At 44.9% G+C, this 13567-nt stretch overlaps 1 protein-coding gene across 1 annotated transcript; it reads right to left on the bottom strand.

The window, feature by feature from the left end:
* Positions 1-7760: 7760 nt before the first annotated feature.
* LOC120837672 (amine oxidase [flavin-containing] B-like) lies at positions 7761-12687 on the bottom strand. The gene is made up of 9 exons (XM_040207197.2): positions 12610-12687; positions 12383-12542; positions 11014-11110; positions 9522-9633; positions 9356-9453; positions 9163-9274; positions 8137-8199; positions 7922-7981; positions 7761-7820 (listed from the first exon to the last, which is right to left on the bottom strand). The coding sequence occupies exons 1-9, from the start codon at positions 12685-12687 to the stop codon at positions 7761-7763; spliced, it is 840 nt and encodes a 279-aa protein (XP_040063131.2).
* Between the last annotated feature and the right edge of the window lie 880 nt (positions 12688-13567).

Below are 13567 nucleotides of genomic sequence, written 5' to 3'. Positions count from 1 at the left end.
TCCCTTCACCAACATTTTACAAACTTTCACTTAACCCATGCTAGATACTTTACTCAATATGTATTCAATGTGCACATTAAATCACTGCGTAATTTGCTTTAAAATGCCACTGATGCTGCACTTTTGGGATAATGCTCACCTATCAGATTTTCACTGGCTTCAAATATTGCTGAGGCATGCCCATAGGGTATCCTTCCCTTGTAGAAATCGCTGGCTAGGGTCATCTCCCCCTTGAGTAATTTTCTTGATAAGGGTTACCTAAACGAAACATTTTAACATGCACACGACGAGAGATCACTGGTTGATATCTGGAATGTGCACATTCTATCCGGGGATGTGTTAAATTTCACATTCATTATTTCTTTTTCTTTTCATTGTGTGAAGGCGTTTTTATTGGGAATGTCACATTGTCATTGTTTCTGCTTGCTATCCATGGTGAAACTTTGTGTTCGATGTTCGAGTATTTTTGTTTATTGTCTGCTAATGTGAGGCATTGTTGTCTCATTTTATGTTAGCTTGCATTATCCCAGTAGTGACATATTTTAGCTTGTGTTTTACAAACCTGTTGTGTTGCATTGAGTGTAGTGTTTGTGTTTTAGTATAGCCCTGCATCATATATACTCAGTAAAATAGAGCAGCCTAGTTTCACAATTTTTGCTGCACATTGCTTTAGGTAATGACTCTGGATGTCTCGAACAAAGAACGATCAAATGTTTTACCTTAGCAATATGTTGAGCTTGTAACACTAGGTTACTTTTAATTCAAGTGTCTGTGCCCTCTTCGACACAACTTAATGGGCAATTTGCTTTTATCATTGTACAGTCTTACAAGTCTTCTGGAGGAAAAGGATGTCATTTATTTGGAGTGGAGTAGCCCGGTCGGTTGTGCAGGCTAGAAAGCAACATTCATGAGAGAATTTTATGTATGCAAAATACACAAAACTGTTTTCATAAAGCTACCAAATCTGTGCCAAACATTATTATGCAAACTCCACAAATAAATAAACGAGAAAATTGCAGTTAGATCATGCCTTATAGCTGTGTAAACCAAAGCTGTGCCGGTGTCGTGTATCTACAACATGTATCCTATGCATAATCGAGGAAGCTATGTACCAATCATGCAACGCTGCCTGTCGTATATACGGCACGGCACAACGCGATAAATATGCAGCGTATTTTGTAACTGCGAGGTTAATTAAAAAAATACCCTTTCTCGGCAATGCCTTCAGGAGGCTCCACGAATGATATTAAAAACAGTAAGCCGTGACGACTATTTGGACTTCATTTTCCATTCGTGTTTGATTGACGGTGGTTTTGTTCTGGTTACAAGGTCTGACCGGAGTTCGTGAACTCGCCGCCCCGCGTTAGAGTCCCTACTGAAACCATGGGGGCAGTTTGCGACTTAAAGGTGGATGCCCCCTGGGCCAATTAGTCGCAAGTGCGCATGTGTGGCGAGGAGGAAAGGCAGAGACGATTGCAGACTATCAACGCTCTTGTCATCTCGCAGCTCGTGTTGCAAAGTTGAATCCCTAAACCACGTGACTTTGATCGAGCCGTTGGAAACACTAATCTAGGCTAGGTGGCGCAAGCTACCGCCCGATATAAAGGGTACACTGTTAGGCGTCTGCGCGTGGGCGAGCGATTGCGTGTCTCTAAACAGTGCGTTGGCAGATAGTGTCTTAGTATGCAGGCTCCCTAAGCATAACACGGTGCGCCAGTAACATTATGCTGTCTTCCAGCTCCGGTGATGGCGCGCAGTCTTGCTTTCTTTTTAATGGGTGACAGATGACATGAACAAGACACGTCTTGGCAACGCAGCGGCAACTTCTCGTACTTCATTGCCGCACATCACATTGAGAATTTTCTGTCTAGTTTATTCTAGGGGGCTTTGGCCCCTCTGCCTAGCACATACTTTGTTGAATTATGTAAGTTTGAAAAAATCCTGTCTCTCGCAGCAAGCCAATTGATCTTGACTTTACTGGAGATCCGGTGCATATCTTTCTCCTACGCAGGATTTTAGTGCAATATTCTCTGTCGGGTTCATTGCTGTTATTTGTATGATAACACAAAGCTTCTTTCATTCCTTAGTGTTACGAGTTTTACCATATCCCTCGCTTCTTTTGCTGCGGTGGCGGTTTTGTGTCCTGATCTTGGTAACGGAGTATTGGGAAATGTTCTTTGCCGTTACGACATTGATTTCCGGTAGTTGAGGCACGCACCCCGCGGCTTTTACCCATCGGTGCGGAAACGACCGACCAAAACTCTAACTTTTGTCTAAACAGGAACGTACAAATATTTTGGGCGAATTTGTGCACGCCTTCTTTTAGTAGCGTGTGTGCAAACTGTAGCCAGTGCTTGTGGCAGTACTTGTACTCAATAAAAACACTTCCTCCAAAAAAATCGTTGCTGCTATGATGTTGATCAGGCACGCCGCTATATAAGCTGGGGTCTGCAACTGTTGGCGTCATTTTGCTTACTGAAAAGCAAAAAGTTTTGTTCTCTTTACAGTACCATTTTGACAGGACTGCTTACAGTATAAAGGGAAGGACCAAAAAAGACGCAAAATTAATTTTAATCAAAAGATGGAAGGTGGGTGGGGGGACCTATGGTGGGTGCTTCTCAGTCGTACTTCAATAACCGTGGTAAAATAAGTCCAGCTCCTCGCGGAGCGTTACTAATTTACCACTTCATATGTAGGTGCATTTTAGGTTAGATATGTTATCTTATGAAGACGTACGCGTTCCGAAGGCCAAAAGCATCGCTTCCTCCGACAACCAAATGTAGGAACTACTTCGCGCGGTGTATGAAGAATGCGCAAAACATTTTACTTGAGGTGATAACGAGTGTAGATAACAAGGCCGTAGTACTGGGTTTTCTACGTCACCATCCGGAGGCCAACGCGAGGCACACAATAGGCCGGGGCTCGTCGCTGATTGGACGAGTCCCAGCCGGACACTGACGCAGCAGTCTTATCCAACCTGTGTACCACACTGGTCTCCAGTAGCCGACGTAGGAAATCCAGCGCTTCGAGCTGATGGGACCAATCAGCGTCAAAAGCGCACCGTCATGGCTTTCGTCAAGTTGATCTGTACGTGTTCTATCATCGCTGAACCAGTCATAAACAGAAAAAGTCCAGTGACTTGCGATTTTGACACTGCTTGATTGGACCCATCAGCTCGTGGCGTCGGCTGCGTCTAAACTTAAAGGGCCCCTGAAAAAAAAAAATCTGGTTGGTACACGTGTCACAAAATAAATTTTACAGGAAAAAAAAAGATTAGAGCAATTTTCACAGCGCGAGATTTATTTTAAATTCTGCGCACAAAGTCCATGACGTCACGGAATTGTCATGCCCTCGTTCCACCTCAAGGAGATGGTCATACACCCTCTCCACCTCAACGTGATGGCCAAGCCGATCCACCTCTCCTCCACGCGCCCGAAATGCCAAGAGAGAAAATAAGTGGAAAGGAAGTGACTACCGACTAAACTAAATCGCGTCTTGCGCCGTCAACATTGCTCTATTTTTTTTTTTTTCTTCTCCAGGGTACAGCGTTCGCGGTGGCACCAAGGCAACAGGACTGATGCGTCATGCGCAAACCGCACCACAAAGAAGGGTCAGACAACCACTTTGACACCACACGTCATGCCAGGTCACATCATCCCAGGAAAGTTCATCCGCGGAAGCTTCATATCAAAGACATTTTATTCCAAGACGTTTTATCACGATACTTTTTTATTCCAGGGAGATTTCATATACCACCTCATATCAGGCATGGAACGAAATGTTTTGGGATGATGTGAGTGTTAAATGACTGCAGATTACGCGGTGGCGCAGTGTAGTCCTACTCAACGAGGTAAATGTTTAGCCTACGGGATCGCCTCTTCACCTTTGCTCAAGAAACAGCTTCCTCTCTCTGACTTGCGAGAGACTTAGCAACCCGAAGTATGAGCTATACGATCGTGCACCAGTTAATGCTCGGTGCGTTCTCTGTCTGCAGCAATGCCCTGACACGTAAGATCGCCTCTGCGAATAACGAAACTTTTATTACGTTCACCTGGGGAGTCGCGAATGAAAATTAGCAGCAGCGTGACGTTGCATGCAACCGGCTCCGTGTTGCACGGAGTAGATGGTCACGCGTGGTACGCAGGCTCCCAGTTCCTGAAGCCAATCAGGAGCTGGGAGCATGCAGCCAATCGGGACTGAGTCAAACTGAACGAGTCAGTGCCAGTGCATTTTCTTGATTACGCATGCGAAATCAAGTATTAGCGAATGACGTCCGCTCTCAAGAAAAGATCTGTTGGCGCATGAGGCAAAGCTGAACGAACGCCCAGATGAGCAGCAACAAAGCGAGGATCATGGTAGACCCAGCGCAGCCCACTGACGGAGGGTGACGTTCTATGAAACTCCGCTCGAAAGACACTGTTGGTACGCTCTAAGAAAGAAAAGAAAAAACAGCAACAACAACATAAGGTTACATTTGGGTTTGGTGTTTGTGGCGTACACCGACCGATAAACCTGGAAACTATCCCCCAAGTCAGTTTCATCAAAATCGGGGAAAACCGAAAAACATTGAATTGGAGAATTGAAGTAAAAGTTAGTCCGCTGTGCAGCGGGGCTAACGTTTAAGCGGAAAAATCCTTCCAAGAAAGAATAAACATTTCTGAGTTTACGGTTACATCGTCGTTCCTCAGGTCGTTGTTGGGCTTCCAGTAGAGACCGGAGAAGCCAGTCCTTCCTTTCACCATGTGCTCACCAAGTCAGTTAAGCATGGCATAGTGAGATCGCTTTTCAAGTTTCCATCCTCCAAATCGTGTACGCACTTCTCCGAAAGTAGCCTCAAGTTGCAGCATGAGAGGTTGAAAAAAGCAAGCTTTCCTGCGGACCTACTTGGTTCCATCCTTGAGAAATTCATTCACAGGCCACTACTTCCGCAGGCTGTTGCCAAAAAGAGAAGTCGTTTCGCTGTGATTCCCATGGACAATTCCGCGCACCGTTTAAGATATATCGCGTCCAAGTTCGACACGAGTATATATATATATATATTTAAATGAAAGCGACAGTCCTGAGGGTCAATGTTAAACATGCCAAAAAGTTCGTAGAGTGCGAAAAAAAAAAAAGTCTTTTTCAATTCCACTAAGCTGAGGCAGTCAGTACATCGGACAAAGTGGGGGATGCGTTAACCATCGACTCAGAGAACACAACTTGGAAGTATCAAAGTCTTCAAAAAAATCTTTTCACCCATTTGTAGTTCAAAGTCGCGCGTGCGATGACTGTACTCCTTATTTCTCTGATACCAGAATACTAGGCGGGCACAATAACAGATTTGGGAGAGAAATCATTGAATCATTTTTTATGGGGACTGTCAACAACATTTCTTCACCTTCGTTATCACTGACAAAGGCAGAGGTCGAACTCCCAACACCAGAGATGACTAGATTATTGATTCCTCATCGTGACGCTAGTGCTTTTTAAACTTTTAAGTTGATATACCTTTCTCACCCTACGGACCGACAGATCCAATCACGAGCCACTTAGAAATGCGTAGTATTTCGCTTCGGTGCACTTATCGGTGCCCGCGTCTCGGACCACTGATGGGGACGGGGGGACAGGGGTTCAATCGAAGAGCACTGAGTAATTTATCAAGCTTAGATTGCAAAAAAAGTCACAACATACAGGCTCCTTGCAGTGTTGAAGCTCTAGAAATGATGCAGCTCTTCTTGATTCGGAGCATTATTCGTTTACCCCTTATCAGTGTTAAGCATGTCATAGGTTAACGTAGAGCGTGATTGAACCTGGGGGCCCGTGGCTTTTGACTTTAGTCCATCGTAGGATAAGGCAAAGTATAGTTCAATCTCCCCTGGGACTATCAACAACAATATTTCTACACCTTCATTATCACTGACAAAGACGGGTCGAATTCCTAACACCAGGGTTGACTGGATTACTGATACCTCATCGTGACGCTAGTGCTTTTTAAACGTTTAGATTTATAGTAATTTTCCCTTTCCTTCACCAATTTTCTCCTTTCCTTTCTCGAGAACGTTGAAACCTTTGGGGGCGGTTTTATATTTTGTGTCATTCTATGTTGTTGCTCAATGAAAGGTCCTGTTTCCGTCCCTGTCCTCGATATTTTATCCTTTCATGTGTTCGTAACTATCTGAATGACTATTTCTTCCTTCGGGAACCTTATTTCTTTCTCCTATCTGTAGCGGTACATTTTCTAGGGTTACGCGCTTATTCCTTGGAGGTTGGACAATCCCATGCCCGCGATTCCGTTCTCTTCAACAGAAGCTACAATAAACGTCAAATGATTTTGACCGAAAATTTACACCGAAAAATTCCGAATCTAAAATATAGACACCGAAAAAAAAACATACCCAAAATTGGGGAAAAAAAAAACCAAAAAAAAAACGCAACACTAATACATGGAACCTTAAAATTCTCCATCAAGCCATACCATAGCATGTCCGTTCACAAGAGAACCGTACGTTGCGGTTTTCCTATGGCACGGTGCAGTTGTCTTGCTACTGCACGTTGCATCAAAACTATTTATTTATTTATTTATTCCATTACCTACATCGCCCTTGTCAGGGCATTATTGTAAGGGGGAAGACAATACAAACAGACAAAACAACACATCTATACAAGATATCAACTTATAGATTGAAAATATGCGTGTGACTCGGAAGAAGTTCCTATGACATCAGGAATGAAAATATTGACACAATAGCAAATTTGCAACAAAATAAAAACAACAAATCGGCAAACACACCAGCAGTCAAAATCACAAATTGACATTTAGCCAAGCAATTTATTCATTCAGTTAATTTGGAAGTTTTAGTAGACAGTTAATTCCCATAACCCCGATAACGACATCTGATACCTCTCCTACGTCTTTTCATATGCATCCTTTCGTCGTCGCATATCGTTATCGGAGCCATCGGAACGATCTACTTAAACTCTCTATTCACGGTAAAGATACGCAACCGCGACGGCTACAGTTCCGAATGGATATCGTTATGTCGCGGTTGCTACGGTTCCCATTTATTTTACACCTATGTGCTATGGTTTTGTTCTCTTCGGGGGGAGGGGGGGGAGAGGGAGGGAGGGAGGGAGGGAGGGGGAAGGGGGGGGGGGGGGGGTCGGTCTAGCGCGCACTAGAGTGCCTCAATGTTGCTTGCCGACTGCGCCTTAGCCAGCAACATTGAGGCACTCTAGCGCGCACCAGCTCGGAGCACGTGGAACGAAAGCTCGCGCTGCAGAACCCAGGGATTCTTGGTTCGAGCCCCACCCCTGTCCGTTTCGATCTGGATGAGCATCGTACCGGCGTGCGGTCGTGTATCACTACTGCGTGATGCACGTTAAAGACCCTAGGCTAGCGGTTGTACCGTACTGGCTAAATTGCTCATCTACAGCTGGGAGACCCGTCGCCCGTTGAGGCAGACCAAGTTCTAGGCTGTATAAATTATTATTATTGTTGTCTTCGTATACGCTCTCTCCAGTTCAGCCCAAGGATATGACGCGGACCAAATGTTCAGTGTAGTATCGAAAAACGAACGACTGTCAAGCATGAAGTCGGATGGCAATGTATGTTCATGTGAGCATAAAGGCACCCTTCGAGAAATGAAGAAATGCGAAGCTTGAATTTATATGGAGGGGCTTTTGGGCCTGGATCCGCTTATCCAAGAAAGAACCCACACTGCTATTCGGCGCAACAAAATCAGCTTTCCTGCAACCTGTTGACAAGCGTGTTCGTCTGTGACCTAGTTGCGGCGTTTGGCCGTAACGAAAGTGGATATCGATTGGCTTAGAATTTGACGCACCTGCAACCAGTATTCGTGGTGTGTTCCCCTCGTTAATTCAAGTTTATTTTGCCAATGGCAGTACTTCACGGGTGTGCTGATTCACGTTTGCAATCATGTACCCTGGGATCGATTTTTCCCTGCATTTTACTAGAGTGATATTTGTGGATACACGAACGCAACTGTAGAAATGTCACGATTTCGTTCCAAAAGCATCCAAAAAGCATCCTTTTGGAACGCAATCGCGGGCATTTATTGCCCGCGATTGCGTTTTTTTTGGAACGCATTTATTTCTAGTCAAGAGTTTACGTTTACCCTCAGAGAAAAACAATCTTACTTTAAATTCCTCTTCGTCGGCCCATACTTCATCTTCTTTTATCAATTTCATGTCGCACAGGACCTGAAACGTGCAGCAATGAAAGGCTAAGGAATATCTAACATATACAGGTGTTACAAAGATACCATCAAAGTGTTACTATAATTGTATATCTACAAAGTTTTTCACGAAAAGTGGACAAATTCAATATTGCGAAAACTACGCATAGCACAAAAAAAAAAAAGAAAAAAGAAAAAAAAAAGGAAGGCTTGTGTCGTTTTGGTTCTAGCCAGGGGCCTATTTAGGAAAATGATTGAAGTTCGGGGTAATTGAGTTGTTAAATATTGTCGCGTAATTAAGTTTCTATATCAGGGGTGGCCAAACCGCGGCTCGCGAGCCGCATGCGGCTCTTTGCTGGTCCAAGTGCGGCTCGTGGATCCCTCGTAAGAGGACCCCCCCTCCCCCCCCCCCCCCCCCTTTCGCCACTTTCCGCGTTTCCCCAGGAAAAAAAAAGAAAAGACTTCAGAATAAAGCACACTGCTGCTTGCAGTTCGGCAGCCTTGTACTCCCATACGTACAGTCCTACATCCTTGTGCTCCCATACGCACTGGCAAACTTTATACAAAAGTCAAGTTTGCACTCCCCCCCCCCCCCCCCCCCCCCCCTCCCGCGGCCCTTGGAAGTTCCGCGGTTTTGTTTGCGGCTCTTAGGCCAGGCCAGCCTGGCCACCCCTGTTCTATATGTTGAGTTTAAGGGCATAGTTTCAATTAGAATCTTGTTGAGCATCATCAAAAACACTAAATGAACAAGTTGCAGAACGATAGAAGGCACGCGCGGTATTTTACGGCTTTCTGAAAAACCGAACAACTTCGACGGGTTTTTAAGTATCGGTTTGCAATCGAAGCGAAAGGTGGAACACCCTATACAGGGTGTTCCACCTTTCGTCGAACACCCTGTATAGCAATGGCAGGAACCTATTGGTGGGAGGAAACCGTGACTGAAAACCGCGCAAAGTCTCGCAAATATAAGGTGCAAGAAACTGGTCACCTCTCTGGCGGCCCTCTCTCCGGCCTGCACTGCACCGTTCATGGTACCCGGCCATGACGTTGCAGTTTCGGTTCCCGCAAAGTAGACCCTGTGAAAGGGCTGCCGGAGGACCCTGCATCAAGACAGCTCGTAAACAAGCGAGTACTGCAAGAAACCTCTTCATTCAAACTAAAAAATATCTTACGAGCCTCACTTTCCGTATTTTGTCGTTGCGCCTGCAGGAAATACAGAAGCGTAGCCACCCCCGAAGTACCGGTCCTGGAACCAGTTTTTCTCCTCGTAGTGAGCATACTGAAATAAGGGTTGGGTACATCGGAGAAGTTGCAGACATGAATCGTAGCCGTATATCGTTAACGTACGTGATAGGCCGCATCGCTTTGGAACACACGTGCCAAGTCTCTAGATATCTGCATCATCCTTGCTTCAACTGGCAGTTTTTGAAGCTTTAGTGCGTTGTCGCCAACGGCGAAACTGCGAAAAAAAAAAAAGAAAAGAGAAGAAGGTTGTAGGGAGAAAAATGTTAGCAGATATCTCTATTTTGCTTATATTTATGGGTACCATTGTCAAGAGCATAACTGAAAGCACTGTGTGAGCAGTTCCTTTTTGCTGCTTGGTTCTTATTAGGGTAAATTCTGCGACAAATTGGTACGGCTCACTGAGTTCTTTAATAATTAAAAAGCTATAAACGAATGAGGCCCGCGAAGACGACCCAAGAGGTAACGAAAGGCTGTTGAAAGTAAGTCGGACGCAAAAGGCTTTCTGGGCAAAAAACACAGAAAAAGGAGTATTCGTAGCTTATCTACTGCTGTGGTCTTTCTTTTTTCTTTCAACTAGTGCCCTCGTTTTCTGTAGAAAGTTATCTTCTCATGACCCCAACTTTCGCGTTCTTTTTTATGGGAATGTTTGTGTTTTCAGAAGGTTAAAAATGCCAGGATTTCGACGATTTCAATTGAAACAAAGCAGATTTGCCCATGGCCCTCTGACCCTGCGAAGGTCTCCGGCTAAAAATAAATGACATAATTTATTTTTTAATTCCACCGTATACTGTCCTTCCGCCCAAAAGTGCACAACGTGTGAAAATTAAAAAAAAATATATATATATATATATATATATATATTGCGCTCCTCAGATGACGGTGGAGTGGAAGGCCCGGGTACTTTTCTAGACCAATCCACTTTGTCCTCTCTTTATGCATATATTCGTAACTTCAATTACTGATTTTATGTGAGATTTTTAATACCATCCGGTTTCCTGTTTTCCCCTTAAGTCGCCAGGCCGTACCAGTTACCGTCGCACATTTTTTTGTTGCATTTCAGTAGCTCTTTTCCCCCACTTTCTTACACATGTGTTAGTCGCAGTTTTCAGAACGAGAGCCTATATTTTTCGTCTATTTATTAACACTTGCCGAAGAAACTATTGTCGCTTCGTTTTAGAGGAAGAAATATGCATGGAAACGAGCGTGACTGAGCACGTGATTGGGGTTTTGTCAAAGAGAAGAGGTGAAGCAGTTATGGAAAATATTACTACAACTAGGTGTCTTATATGATCAATCGAATTAATTATAATCGTCATTCTGTATGAACCACACATCATTTCTACGTCGCTTATGCGGAGCGCTAGTTCGTCTGCTTTTTTTGCAGGGGTTGTGGTGTCGTCAGAAGGCCGAGCTCTGATTGGCTGTGATTGAGGGATAGTGGGTAGACCACAAGTCAGCTTGCTTTGAGGTATATATCCCCCACAAAAGAAGCCGACGAACTTAAGCTCCGCATAGCCTAGGTCTGAGGGATATAACTCTGAAGCACTATCTGCTCAGAACTCGCGCCTTTACCAATAGATTTTATTTTGCTTACACCGTGAGCGCTGCCAAGGGCCGTTTGGGATGACAGTCGTCAAGAACTTCGTTGAAGCACAGTTGGCTATCGCCGCTGGTCACCTGCCCGCTGTAGCCTGGAAGAAGGCCTCTGATCAATTATTGCTCTTATGCACAAATCAAGGAGTTATAGTGCACCTGGCACCATCAACGAATGTTGAAGCTCCATTCATAAATGCGTGCTCGTGCTACAAGTATACGGTAAATAGTAACAAACAGCGAAGACGTGGTCCCTCAACACTAACAGCAACAGTTTCAGATTGACAAGACTACACGCACAAGCGTGCCATTGGCGTCGCACCTTTTTGGGTATGGTGAGTGAACAAGGATAAGGTGTGTAGATATATATTCCTGCCGTGGCACGAGCACGCAACCTTTTAAAGTTAAGGCCTCAAGGTCCCCTGAAAAATTGAAGGAACTCAATTTGGACGCGTTTCTAGGTTTCGGTTTCGTAAGGGATCGTATCTTTGCGCCACCGGTGCTACCCATTGCCAAAGCACGCGACTTCCGCCTCTCTTCCCTCAGGACAGAAGGAGTTGTGGCGCCATCTGGCGAAGGGCAAAGCTGTGCATGTTCAAAGCACGATACAATAGTAAGCTTTTGAATCTTGTGTTTACCTCCAGCATACGAAGAATGCGTGGCCAACGTGGCGCCGAACATTAGTTGCGCGCTTTGGCCACAGGAGAGCAGGACCTCTGGCGCGGGGATGCTTTTTGGTGAGAAAGCGACATTTCAAAATTAAGTGTTTTTGGGAACGCAGTAGAATGCTCCCCGTGCCGTATTTGTTTGTAAAGTGCACTGATTTAATGGTTTTCAATTATTCACAGAAAATGTCGAATTAAAACCATACCCTTAAACTTGCTAATTAAATTTAGTTGCTCAAAATTAAGTAAGAAACTAGTGTTACCGAACGTTAGTACTTTTCCTATGTGGGTCATTTTGCATAAATGAATACGAGATAAACCCTCTTTTTTGCGTTGCTTTTTTGCAGGAGTGATTTGAATCGTGTTTCGGGAAACACCCTGTATATTGAAGCACAGGGACTATCTAGCTTCGTATAGTCTGTGACAGGTCAAGAACGGAGTGGAAGCTCCTCCCACCTCTTTCCACTTTAGCAGAGCGAATGCTGGAGAGGAGGCCACCTCCTCTCCAGCGTTCGCTCTGCTAAAGTGGGAAGAGGTGGGAGGAACGTCCCCTTCGTTCTTGACCTGTCATCGACTATAGTCACTCTAAAGAAAACTAAGGTAAAGTTAAACCAACTTGAACTCCGGGTACCTAATTACACACATTTCCATGTCTATTTCCGTAGTGAAAACATTTTATTTTATTTTCACGCGTCCGTGACTTACCCTTGTACCTCCAGAATGGACGTTTGTAGAATATGATTATCTTGATGGCGCGGCCTGCTCTGGAGCTTCGGATAAGCATGCTTCGCGGAGCGGTCAGAGGAGGATCGTAGTGTATCTGAAGCTGCATTGGTAAGGGGGCTGTCATAATGACGTACTCAGCCTGTAAAAAGTTTCGTTCGTGTACAGTTAACAGAAGGAAGCAGAATCGGCCATTGTAGATAACTCACTTCGTACACATCGTTGGAAATATAAGCAATAACCGTACCCCCGCTTAAATCCGTCAAGGGATGGTTCCTCATTAGCATTTTGGTAGAGTAAGTAAGCTCTCTGATTTTGCTAAGGTCAGCGGCGTAGACTTTTAATTTTCCCGGGGGGGGGGGGGGGGGGGGGGGGGGGGGCTACGCGTTACTTTTTCGCCAGAACTGGAGATTGAAGGTAACGAAAGCGCGTTGGGATTCCACTTCCCATGTATTTGGTCAATAAAGGCAACATGGGCGTTATTTTGTTTACATGTCACTACTAGAGGCTCGTTACATGGCACGTAAACAGCGTCTCGGTAAGAATCATGGCCCGGGCCCCGGGGGGGGGGGGGGGGGGGGGTTCTGCCCCCCACCCTTTTTCTTTCGGATCTCACCAGAGGGAACACGAGCCCCGATGACCCTTCCCCCCTCCCCCCCGAAGTCTACGCCTATGGCTAGGGTGTTATGTCAGCTAGTTTTATTCTTTTTTATTTTATTATTTGATAATTTTTCGTGTCGTCCCGTATTGCGGATTTTAGTGCATCCAACTTCAGCCAGCTCGTTCGCTTTCTTTCTCACTCTTGATTCTCTTGTTTGTTGCTGTCGGTTTTGTTGACTTTGGCCTATCCTACTTAGTTTGTCTTCGTAGCGGCGTAGAAGGTGAAATCGAAGTTACGTTTCTGGGAATGTCTGTGATCTCCCGAGGAACGAGACGTACAAAAAAGAAGTTGGCTCGGGTAGACTCGCGAATAATAATAGTTTCTTAGATCTTGGTGATAATGCAATCAATGCAAAGGCGCAAGCGAGCTGGACAAGAATGACGATAATAATCCCTGGAGAAGGGGAACAAGGCGGACAAAAAACAAACACAAAGCTCCAAACACAGCTAGGTGACTGGTGCGCGACCGAAAAAAATCCTTTTGGTCCTGGTATTGAACGAGGGACT

Source organism: Ixodes scapularis, unplaced genomic scaffold (genome assembly GCF_016920785.2).
Source record: "Ixodes scapularis isolate PalLabHiFi unplaced genomic scaffold, ASM1692078v2 PGA_scaffold1__304_contigs__length_218370807, whole genome shotgun sequence".
Taxonomy (NCBI): Eukaryota; Metazoa; Arthropoda; class Arachnida; order Ixodida; family Ixodidae; genus Ixodes; species Ixodes scapularis.
The sequence above is the reverse complement of the archived record's forward strand: the minus strand, read 5'-3'. Positions and strand labels throughout refer to the sequence as shown.